Raw genomic sequence first — 12,502 nt, 5'->3', positions numbered from 1 at the left:
GTCATCAACTGTGAGAGTCATGGGACAACCCGGTCCAACTCGTTGAGTCTGCTCATGGACTCGGCGAGGTCATTCCATGCTCGAATTCAAATGGCCTTCTTAGGTCAGATCTGTTTCTCTAATCTATAGATCTGACCTTCCCAAACATGATAATCACGTAAAGGTCACATCTTGGCACCCATGTAACGCCTACAAGGCTTCTTTTGGTGAAATGACCTCTAAAATGGTAACCTAAGTCCACAACTCAAAAGAAAAGGCATAAAGCAAAGCATTTGGGGCTCTCTGGACCTTCTAAGGTCCAGATCTAGGTACCAATTCCCCATGGGACCTCTCATACTCCAAATAAAAGCTAATCAAGGCATGAAGAAACCCTAGATTTGACTATATCAACAAAACACAAGAATAAGCTCAGAGTAATACCTCAAATAGCTTCCTCTGCCCAAATGAAAGTAGATCCAAGTTCTCCAACTCTCCTAGCTTGACCTTCCTCTTCCCTTCTTGTTAAAACACACAAGAATGATGAACAATGGCCTCTTCTCTCACTCACAAGGACTCTCAGATGCTCTGGTGCTCCCAATGACAAAAGTAGCCGCAATAAAGGGTTATAAGGTCCTTTAAATAGGGCTCAGACCCGGGAAATTAGGGTTTTAGTCGCCAGCACGGACTCGTCGAGTCCCCTTACCAGCTAGTCGAGTCCACTTATTAATCCAGTCATCACCACGCGACCCTACTCGACGAGTCTAAGCATCAACTCGTCGAGTCTCTCTTTCTCTTAGACTTTAAAAATAAATGACAAAAAATAATACCTGAAATCCCGGATGTTATAGTATTTTATTTCATTCTAGGCCCAATATGGCCCAAAATATTAAAATAAATGAAAGTGGGTCCAATTAGAGCCCATTTAAGATTTCTAAGCCCAAAATAGTCAAATTGGAAGCTTATTGGCCCCATTAGGCCCAATAAGAAAAGCCTAGTCCATAATGGACTTAAACTAGGATTTCTAGGGTTTCCAATTATTTGTTGACTATTTGAAGTGCTTGCATAGAGCGTTTGATGGAAAATTTGTTGTCATTGAATAAGCATCATACGTGCTTTCACATTTTTGGTTCACAAATGTCATCATTGTTGTTGTTACATGGTATAGAATTCCTAGTTGTGACAATAAGGATTGTGTTTATGTGTGTGTGTGTGTGAGAGAGAGAAAGAGAGAGGCGTTTTTTATTATTTTTTATTTTAATTATTTAAATAGATAAAGAATGAAAGAAAAATAGAAAAATAAATACATAAGGGTATTACAATAATTTCAGTTTTTGGAGGGACTAAAACCACATACAAACATGGTCAAAAGGATCACAAAGCCAAAAAGGTCAAGGTTTAGACTAAAACCTAGAAAAAAGCATACTACATGGACCATTTTTGTAGTTTTGTCTAAATATATTAATAGATATGTAACTTAGGAATACTAAACTTTATACACTTTAGGTTTTGGTCTTAATAATTTAGGGAGGTTGGCAGTTTTGGTCCCTAGGCTATCAGATTTTGATTACACCGCCTTTAAGCTCCAATGGCTTTATCCCAGCATTTTCAACATCGCCTCCACAAACAACATAGTGGTCACAACGTGAATGACCATTGACCAATTGACCCACATTCTTGAATCTCACGACATGAGCATGAGGCCTCACAACATGAGCAAAGACTGATGACCCAAAACCCCAATTTTCGAGTATTTAATGGAATGAGAGAGCTAGGGTTGCCCATCCTTAGCCTCTCTCACTATCTAACCTCCTGAAAACCCTAAATGAAACCTCCTTGATACCTTTGGCCATTGTTGGTGACCTTGAAGAGCTTATTTGGTGGTTTTTGGTCCTTTGAAGTGGAAGAGGACTCTTGTGGTGCTACTCCCTCTTGGTCTTACTGAGTTGTTGGACCTCTGTAAGTCATAAAGCTCCTACCTTTTTACATCTTGAATGTTAGATCTAGGTTTTGAGAGCTTTCTTTGCATGTATGGGTTGTGTAGCATGCACGGGATCCATAAACTTGGCAACTTTATGGATCATTGATACATCTTCTGTATATATGAGACTTTGGATCTGAGTTTTGGTGTTGGTTTTCGACTCCAAGCATGAGTCTTGATCTTATTACCTTTCTTTTGACCTAGTTAGTATCTAAGTTATGCATTGGACATGCATGACTGAAAAACTATGATTTTTATAGTCCTTATGGTCGAGGAAGGTCCTCTGGAAGGTCCCAATGAATATCTTAAAGGATTATTGTTCATTTAAAAAAATATAAATCATGAAAATCAATTATTTTTATTTAAAAAAAAAAAAAAAAGTGAAGAAAACTTCCTACATACACCTTGACTTTTGGTGAGGAAAAGAAAAATAAAGAAAATGATGATGTGACAGACAAAAAATAAAAGAAGCTTCCCGGACACACCTTGGATCTAAGTGGGGAGCAATGCAGCCCACCAAAAGTGGTTGTATCAACCGTATGAATATAGTAATTTAAAAGTATTTTCATTGGAGAAAGTTATTGAAATTATTAATTATCATAATTTTCCAGTTGATCGCAAACAAAGGAAAAAACCATCATAACGATCATACCCTCAATGTGGCACTTAAAGCTATGATTAAATGATAATAATAAAAAAAGACCATATTTCCAAAGATTAACACCTATTATGCATCTAGGCAGTTTCAAGATTCCAAAAAAAAGGCCACAACAAAAGATACTTAAAAAAAAAAAGTTATTTTATTTAAATGATTTTTTTTTCTTTATGTGGATGAAACTTTTAATGTGAACATGGATCGAAAGCAAAGGATGAAGAATGCTATTTTGAGTATTTCTATAGAATTTTCATGATAGTGTATTATTTGTCAATTACAATTACATTTATAATAGCTTTTAAATTAAACATTATTTTTTTTTTATTTACAATAGTTCTATACAAAGTAATTCAGTAAGAAAAAAGTTACTGTAGCATTTTTCCAGTCAAATATAATTGTCTACAGAGCACCTGATGAAAAAGTGAGTAATCTTTTAAGAGATGGATAAAGAAGATGGTGGAAGGATCTAGTAACAGAGTTGTTTAGAAAATTCTTTCAAGATTTGTGGGTATTTTGGACAATTTAAAGCCCGAAGACGACAAGAATTTGGCATTGCTCTTGGAGAAGACTGTACACTTGATTAATAGTAGGACCTCCATGTAAGATCTAATATGTAATAGATTTTTTTTGTTTAAAATGAAAAGCTAAAAGCTTTTGAATAAGCTTTTGATTTAAAGAGTTTTTGTTTAATAACTAACAACTTCTATCGGAGTGCCGGACGATTTTAAGTTTTTTGTAAATGATTATCTTGTAAAACTCATTTTAGGTACACCATATCAAGTCGCCAACCATGTGAAAGTTACGCTCAACTTGAATGAGTTGACGCCTTTGGGCCTTCAAAATGGGCCTCTAAAGTCTAAAGACAATTTTTTTTTTTAGTTAACAAACATTTCAGTGACGATAAAATCAACCATGATTGGTGCTTGGTACCACGACCATTAAAAAAAGATGCAAATTACAAAAAACAAATCTTGCGACACCGCATTTTTCGGATAGTCAACTTCATTTAATAAACATTGAAGCCTTAAATCATGATTAGCAAAATAAGTTAGTTAGATGGAGATGGAGCGAGTGTCCAGATCAACTCCATTCATAACCATAACCTGCTGCTTACTGCTAATCCCTCTTACATATGCTGCCTTTTTAGCAGTATACAAAACACCATCCCAACAATGTAAATAAGTAGAATTACACTTGTCCCAAAATCAAGTTATATTCTCGTCTATGTCATTTTAATGGTGTAAAGGTTGCAGGGACAGGGACAGGGACAGGGACGCCATGGTTTTCAAAATCTCCAGAAAACAGAGGACAGGATGATTCTCTAAAGTTTCTTTTGGAGAGACTTGTTACAGGTAATCCTTCCCTTCCTTTCATATTTTCTTTTCTCTTCTTCATACGACAATCAACTCTGATTTGTCTGGGTTTGCAGGGGGCGATCGAGAAAAGCTTAAAGCGAGTGGCTTTGCATGTGATGTTGCACCTCACTCGGTTGTTTGCGTGTCAAATCAGCAAGTTAAAATTGAAACTGGGAATTTGAAAGTTCATGTTCCGATTTCATCCTATAATCAAACCGAGACCGAGACCATGGTCCAGCCGTATGCAAGGCAAGAAGATAAAGCTCTTATGAAATGGATAACACCTGTTCATGTACTTTTACAGAAGATGAAAACTACAACACCTGTAAATTGTAATTATACCCACAACGTCCCTGTTATCGTATTCTCATCTGGCCTAATTGGAAACCTATTCCATGAAATCAGCGAAATCGTGATCCCACTTTTCATCACAGCTCGCCATTTTGGATCTGGTGTACAGTTCATGGTTACCGATTACCAGCCTTGGTTTGCCCTAAAATATAACCGTATTCTCACGCAATTGTCCCGTTATCAAGTTATAGATACGACTTCGAATGCAAGTGATCACTGTTTTCCAGGAGCAGTGGTTGGGCTGAAATATCATGGGAATCTCGCGTTGAATCCTGATTCCATTCCAGGAGGCCACACCATGCTAGAATTCAAGGAGTTTCTCAGACAAACATACGGTCTGAAGATCAAAAACGCAAAAGAGATAGACAAGCCGACCTTGCTCCTCGTTTCCAGAAAGAAGTCAAGGACGTTTGAAAATGAAGATGAGATGGTTGAAATGATGGAAGAGATTGGGTTCCAAGTGGTGGTTATCAGAAAGACAAAAGAGATGATGAATTTGGATGAGTTTTCGAAGGTGGTGAATTCCTGCAATGTTATGGTTGGTGCACATGGTGCTGGCCTAACAAACATGGTTTTCTTACCTCAAGGGGCTGTGCTTGTCCAGGTTGTACCTTACGCATTGACATGGGCCTCTGAAACATATTTTGGCCACCCAACAATGGCGATGGGGTTGAAGTATTTGGAGTACAAAGTTGTTGCTGATGAGAGCTCCTTGATACGCTCATATGGACCAAATGATCCTGTGATTGCTGATCCGGATTCTTTATTTTCCAGAGGTTATGAAGCTGTAAGGGCTATTTACGTGGATGGCCAGAATATGACGATTGATCTTTCAAGGTTTAGAGCCACCATTGTTGAAGCACTTATGCATCTTCAGCACCCATCTCCTCCAAATTGATGGAAGAAATCATAAGGGGAATATTCACTTGTTGGCTTTTGTAACAATCAAAAGATATAAATGTTAGATACTTTAGAATCAAAACAAACAGAAAAGATGAGCACAACATATTAAATGGATTTTCTGATTTATTTGGTTTCATGCTGCTTTGGAAAATTGAATGATGTAGGCAAATTATCTTTCCTATTTAATTAATTAGTGATAAAGGCTAAAGGTTTGAATCCTTCACACCAACCTTCATTCATAGAGTATTAGGCTATTAGCTCCATAAAAGTTTTAAATATTGTTCGTGGTAAGTTATTAATGAACTATCACTATGCTGACCTTAATAGTACATGCATGTGCAGATTGCAAAAATTAGCAATGTCAAAATACATGCCAACATATTCTCTCATGTTATTTCATGTCAATGTGACAAATGAGCCTTAATAATTTTTTTTGTACATATGAATAATCAATCCCTTTGTATTAGTTTTTAGGGTTAATGTCATTAAATAGTAACCAAGTTTCATGTTTATTCTACCTAAGTACCTCAAACTTGTTTTGAAAAGGTCCCTTTTACCATTCCAAGTTTTACTTTTGTTTAAGTTATGTGAAAAATAATAAAAATGTTAAATACATTATACTTTTGGTTGTTTTATTTCCTTTTGTATAGTATAGGGGTCATTGTGTAATATGTATCCTGTATATATACTGATTAATATACGTAACCCTAATTAAGGGTTTTCCACATATTTCATCATGGTATCGAGCCTCACATCAATCTTGTGCACCTTGTGATTTTTTTCTGGCGCCTTCACTTCCTACGTGTCTTCTGTCGTCGATCCCAGTCAGCCACCAAAGCTCCAACAACAGGTTGGAAGCTGATCATCCAACAACACATCTGCACTGTTGGTGTTTGATTTTTTATGATCGGTTGTTGCACTCCTATTGCTGTTTCTGTTTATGTTCCCGTTTGTCGTTGTTGTATGGAGATCGTTTTTTTCAAGATTGTGCCTACCCTTCTGCTGTGAAACATCCCAAAAACCATGACCCGAAAATTTCATTTTTGATTTAAGTAAAAAAAGTATTTCAAAACATTGTTCATACAACCCAATAAAATAAGTATGTCAACATCATAAAAATCATAGTATGTCCCATAAACATAATCCATATGGTGTGTGTGATGCAGTCAACCCGACCTCTTCCCCTTGGAACCGAAAGTACCTGAAACATAAACTAAAAATCGTAAGCACAAAACTTAGTAAATTCCCTAAGATACCACATACCATACATATCATATAACGAGCCCCGCCCACACTCGCATAATGGCCCCCGCCCAATGAGATACGTGCCCCATCCCCACTCGTATAACGGGCCCCGCCCATTAACATACATATACAAGCACATACAAGTATCATACTAATAATAAGTATATCAACATAACCAGTCAAGGTCGACATTGGTGCCTTAGACCCGCTAAACCCAGTGAGAAAACTCACCTCGAATGCTGAGTCTCACTGAAATAAATCCTTAGTTGCTGCCCTGACGACTCCTCGAGATAACAATACACAATAACACCCTATTAACATTTAGGTTCCCTTCCATTTATGTTCGTCGTTTTACTATTGATAATTTTGTTTCTGTTGAGTTTGATCTTATTGGTTTCACTGTGAAGGATCTTAAAACAAGTGCTTCCCTTCAACGTTGCAATAGTGATCATCGTGATTTGTACATATATGTACGTGTACGGAGGAACTTATCACCCAACAAATGATTTATTTTACAAGGACTTGGAAAGAATACCTAGATTCGAGTGTTATATATATATATATATATATATATATATATATATATATATATATATATATATATATATATATACACACACACACACACACACAAGCTGTTTACCCGCATCAAACGACATGTGCAAATAATTTATTTCAGAAATTAGTTTCTAGATGTGATTAGCTTTTTTTTTGTGCAAATAATTTACTATTTGTAAACAATTATAAATAAGAGTCATGCTAGCAGAAAAAAATCAATAAAAATTAAAATTGAAAGGTAGAGATTCTTTACAAATGTTATATTACCACATAAATATGAATTTATAAATTTATATTAAATATAACTATTTTTTAGAAGTGTTATATCAAGGCGTGATGTAAGGTGGATATTTTTGTATTAATTTATAATTATATTACCACATAAATATAAATTTATAAATTTATATTAAATATAACTACTTTTTAGAAGTGTTATATCAATAACTAATAACAAAAAATTAACAAAAACACAATACTTGTCTCTACGATTAGAAAAGACATAACAAAGAACAAAAAAATGTGTCTCAAACGAAAAAACACTCACCATAAATGCCTTTTAGAACACTGGATCCACACCTCCTTCGTATTCCCTTCTAGATACCAAATTTGAAGCTAACCAAGTATCACTCTAACTACTACAAACTCCCTCACCCGTACAAAGCCAGCCACCCTCTACCTTATACCTCATTATTGACACCTCACTCATCCCATCAAATGGTTACTCACTCTAAACTCGAGATATTTGAATCCAATCAAAAGCTTAATATCCATAACTTTACTCGTTAATATATTATTAGGTGTCTCGTTCCCCTGCCAATAGGTGTAAACATAGTTAGACTATCCACAATGGTGTGTTCAATGAGAAAGTTGAATAAGGTGACAAATCTAGGTGTCATTTAATTAATGAAACTTCATCATTGTGAGATGTCACATTAGCATTCAATGAATTTGAATTTCAATGATAATTGAACTCTTCAATGGAAAAAAAAAAATGAAAATTTTTAATTCTTAAATATATACTATAAATTATATTTTATAATAATCTATTGAACTTTGTAGAGTTCAGTGCATTGTAAGAAAAAATGATAAAGTTGTATGGATTGTAAAAAGATGATGTGATAATCCATCGAACTCTGTGGAGTTCGATGCATTGTGGATCCATCGAACTCTATGGAGTTCCATGCATTGTGGATGCCCTTAGATCAATATGATTATTCAAACACAAGTTGAATGTTGATGGGTCTCTCGATCACTACAAAGCATGTCTCTTAGTGGAAAAAGTCAACAACCAGGTATATCGGTTGTACGTTAGCCTAATTGCCAAGTCGGCCAAAATCATGCAGTTTGACCCTTTCCATTGCACATAATTGACTGGTTTTATGCCAAAAATGTGTTTCTTCATGGTCACCAAGCCGAAACGCTTTACATGCATCAAGGTTTGACAACCTCGAAAAATGTGACTATGTAGCATTTAGTAGTCTTTATATGGGCTCAAACAGACGCCAGGCACCTTGACCCTAGTTTCAACGATTTGGGCATATGTTGTTCGCCTCGACTTTCAACACAACAAATCAAATTCCTCATTTTTATTCTTCGAGATAGCAACGAGGTAGCATATCTCATATTGTACGTCGAAGACAATATACTTACGATATCAACCACAACTCTCGTTAATCAACTAATTTCTTCTTTATGCCTACGAAAATCTTCTACGAGAGCTCCACTTTTCCCTTCGTGGAGCCATTGTCGAGTATCGTGCCGCTTTCCATGCAACATCAATGGTCGAAACACATTGAGCTTGACAACACGTTGTTCGAGACAAAGTCGTCATTGGTCATGTTCGTGTTTTCCATGTCCCCTCTCGGTATCGGTATGCATATATCTTTACTAAAGAGCTTCCACCATCACAGTTTACCAAGTTCCATACCAATTTGAGTTGGAATTTGAGTTTTCAGACAATCTTCCATTCAAAGAGCAGGGCATATTAGATTCTATATGTATAGGGCCACTTGTACTTTGTATCTATTGTATATCTCAGCCCAAGGCCTTACACAGAATATACGTCTATACAAATTCATCAATAAAAATGAGATCGTTCATGGGAAAATATTATCACAGGACATTTTCAAATACTTAAAATTATTTTGTGAGATTGATTAATTAATTGTGATTAATTAGGGGATGGAGATTTAAGAACACTAGACAAACAATAATGTTACTGGGTGGGTCATAGTTAGGGTGAGGCCGAGGAGAAACAAATTATTTTCCATTTTTTTATAAGTAAAAAATCCAAGTAAATCGGATTTATAACTGCATAAGATCTTACATATGTTGCAGAAAAGGAAGTTGTATCAACTTCTAGGATAGAAACTAAATAATTAAAGATACGTAGTGATATCGTCTTAAATCTATTAATACACGCATCCTCTTCCCCTTTTGCATTCACGGTTATAAAAATAAAAGAATAAAAATATATGGTGTTCATATCATTCATGGCATCCAAGAAGTCCAAAAATGAATACCCTGCATTCACGGTTTGTTCCTTCTAAAATACATTCTAAGTGCCACTCTGTGTGTGTAGAGCCAACGATATATAATATACATGATTATGTAATCTGTTTGTTCCTGTTATTGCATATGCAGAACTTCACCATTAAAGTGGACGTTGAAGGTTCATGGACCAAGGCAGTGAAAAAGGTATTGAGCAGTGTTCAAGGTATGTATTGTATGTTGGTTTCTACTCATTCATTTGATTAGTAATTAACCAATCATTTTTATGTTTTTCTCCTTAAAGATTGTTGGTTGATAGTTTGTTGTTGGTGGTGGTGAAATTAAGGGGTGACTAATTTCAGAATGGAGAACAACGGGAAGGTAAATATTTCAGGATACATCGATCCAACCCTACTTCTAAAGTCTCTGGAGAAAGCAGGAAAAACAGCAGAGATAGTACATTGGCAATATGGAGAATGTTCAACCAACTTGTTTGAAAAGACAGAATCACCCTTGCCCTTGCCCCTGCCCCCGATTAATAACAACTTGTATCTACTAGGTCATGAAGGCTATAATAATAATAATAATAATGGGTATGGGTATGGGTATGGGTATCCCCCCAATTATAATTATAGAAGAAGGAGGAGGAACTACGCCTTCAAGCATCTGGAATGTTCAGGGAATGCTTCCGACTGTTGTGGACATCATATACAAAACCCAATAACTCCCGTTAAATCTTCTTCTTCTTCCCAAACTCAGTTCCAAAAGCTTGCATCTGGTCACTCCCCATGCTGCAGTTTGATGTGAAGAATTTCTTCAAAATAATCATGTCTCAATTAAGTTGTAGGTTTCTGTACTAGTGTTTGAATCTGACTATGGTCTGGTTATGTTTTTTTTACCCAGATTTTTCATTTTCAATTTGAATTAATTAATATAAGGTTGAGTATTTTAGTAACATGTTTATGGTGACTTATCTTACAACATATGTATGTATGTATGTATGTGTGTGTCTTTAAACAGTGGAGGGGGAACATGATTATAACCAAACCTATTCAGCTATGCTACTGTTTCTTGGCGTACTCCCTTGGTCCAAAAATGGTAGATCCAATCCTTACATTTGTGCTTCCCATTTCAATCTGCAAATATATAATCATATATATATAATTCATAAATCAACTTACTTGTTCCAATCAAACCTCACAATTTTTTAAACTCACCGCTAGTTCAAAGTCCCCAGACATGCCCATTGACAGCTCACACTGATTTTCCACCATTCCAAGTTCCTTGCAGATCTCACTTCGGCACCTTGATAGCGTCTATACCATTCCAAGTTCCTTACTAAACTATATAGCCACATAAATAAACAAGAAACCTTAACAGATTTTACCTTGAAATTCTCTGGAGTCGATGTATAATCTGGCATTCCAATAGTCATTAACCCAGAAAACACCAGATTTGGGCAACTAAGCTTAACATGCTTCACAAGATCTACACAGCTTGAAGGTTCAATCCCAGATTTTGCTGACAACGAATTCATGGTTACTTACAATCAGCCCATGTATATGTATATGATTTTGTCTTAAAAAGGAATCATGGTGCTTGTTCACTTACATGTCTCTCCACTCGTATTTACTTGGACCATAACTGCCAAAGGTTTTCTTCCAATGCTTGAAACTGCACGATCAAGGTGATTTGCGATCTGTGAATCCAAAATCCATGTCAACACATTCGTCATTCTGTTTTTCATTCTATCAATTTGGAGTTAGGTTACCTTCTCGTTATCTACACCCTGCACCATCGATAGATTTGGAACAGCAGCTGCATACAAGATAAACAATATCATTTATATATATATATTCATCTTATTACTTTTAACAATAGCCCCATTCTATGATTACCGAGTAGGGATTTTGCTTTATTGCTCTGTAAATGTCCAATAAAGTGCCAGTCGATATCCTTTGGAAGCTGCATGAATTAATCGATTTCTTCAACGCCAATAGGCTTTAGATAATCGATTCGGTATAAAAGAACTGAGAGACAAAATAGTACCTGAGGAGCCTTTTCGATGAATTCCTGGACATAGTTTTCCCCAAAACAACGGTGTCCTGCGTCGTAGACTTGGCGGATGAGAGAGATAGGTTTAGTCTTGCTCACTGCCACCACCCGCACATCATCGGCATGCCGACCAGATCTCTCCGCCGCATGCCGGACACGGTGAAGAACCGATCGCAGAGCCGTCACCGCTGCAGACTCCACAGCCTGAGCAGCCATTCTGGATGATGCCTCTCTCTGGTGTTATAGTTCCGGTTTCTGTTTCTGTTGTTGATCATACTCATGGATGAGAATTGGGTCCTCCGGTTTATACAAAACCACTGAAAGTGTGAGGTTGTCATTCCAACATGTTGATGACAACATCACCATATGTGAGAGAGAGAGAGAGAGAGAGACAGAGAGAGACCCCAAAATGAGCAGTAACTTATTTTTAATCTATAATCTAATTTTAGTTTTTATCGTTTTGATTTCCCCGAAAGGTGAGGTGGACGGATGTAATACCCGCAAATTAAACTCTAAAAATTGACATTTCGTTAATGGAGGTGCATTAGGACATTATATAAGTGAACCGGATGCTAAAACATACAAATTGATGATGATTTAAGCTAAAATCTTTTTAAGCAAAATTTAACAGTAAGATGATATTTGGAGTACATTACTATAATAGCAGTTTACCCAGATCTCTTAGAGTCTTAGGCTAGTGGGTGTGGACTTCACAACGAACACGGTGACCTCGGCGAATACCGGACCGAGGCCGAGGTATGCCGAGCTTGGCTCATCAACTCGGCGATGGTTCACCGATGAGAGATTTTTTTACTTGTTGATTACTCAAACTTCTTTTTCAAAAATTACATTATTTCCAAAAAATACCCAATTTCAAAAAATCTAACCTTTTTTTTTTCTTTTAAAATCTTAAATTTTAAACCATCAGTCTTC

The 12,502-nt window shown here is 36.2% G+C and overlaps 2 protein-coding genes across 4 annotated transcripts; one reads left to right on the top strand and one right to left on the bottom strand.

Annotated features, from left to right (window-relative positions):
- Positions 1–3,554: 3,554 nt before the first annotated feature.
- LOC145005385 (alpha-1,3-arabinosyltransferase XAT3-like) lies at positions 3,555–5,444 on the top strand. Its single transcript, XM_078964465.1, has 3 exons — positions 3,555–3,786; positions 3,866–3,964; positions 4,042–5,444. The coding sequence occupies exons 1-3, from the start codon at positions 3,669–3,671 to the stop codon at positions 5,214–5,216; spliced, it is 1,392 nt and encodes a 463-aa protein (XP_078820591.1). The 5' UTR covers positions 3,555–3,668; the 3' UTR covers positions 5,217–5,444.
- An 839-nt stretch (positions 5,445–6,283) lies between these two features.
- LOC145004950 (uncharacterized) lies at positions 6,284–11,950 on the bottom strand. Of its 3 annotated transcripts, none has more exons than XM_078963983.1 (8): positions 11,564–11,950; positions 11,413–11,479; positions 11,286–11,332; positions 11,126–11,213; positions 10,902–11,035; positions 10,732–10,830; positions 10,563–10,650; positions 6,284–6,422 (listed from the first exon to the last, which is right to left on the bottom strand). In XM_078963983.1, exons 1-7 carry the CDS (start codon positions 11,783–11,785, stop codon positions 10,576–10,578), a joined length of 732 nt encoding a protein of 243 aa, XP_078820109.1. In that variant the 5' UTR covers positions 11,786–11,950; the 3' UTR covers positions 6,284–6,422; positions 10,563–10,575. The 3 variants fall into 3 exon arrangements, with proteins under 3 accessions (XP_078820109.1, XP_078820108.1, XP_078820107.1); XM_078963982.1 differs by lacking the exon at positions 6,284–6,422 and adding an exon at positions 9,953–10,305; XM_078963981.1 differs by lacking the exon at positions 6,284–6,422 and having other exon boundaries at positions 10,419–10,650; positions 11,564–11,949.
- Between the last annotated feature and the right edge of the window lie 552 nt (positions 11,951–12,502).

Source organism: Lactuca saligna, chromosome 7, assembly GCF_052625555.1.
Source record: "Lactuca saligna cultivar CGN05327 chromosome 7, ASM5262555v1, whole genome shotgun sequence".
NCBI classification, from domain to species: domain Eukaryota; kingdom Viridiplantae; phylum Streptophyta; class Magnoliopsida; order Asterales; family Asteraceae; genus Lactuca; species Lactuca saligna.
Note: the sequence above shows the minus strand (reverse complement) of the source record. Positions and strands in the feature narration are given on the sequence as shown.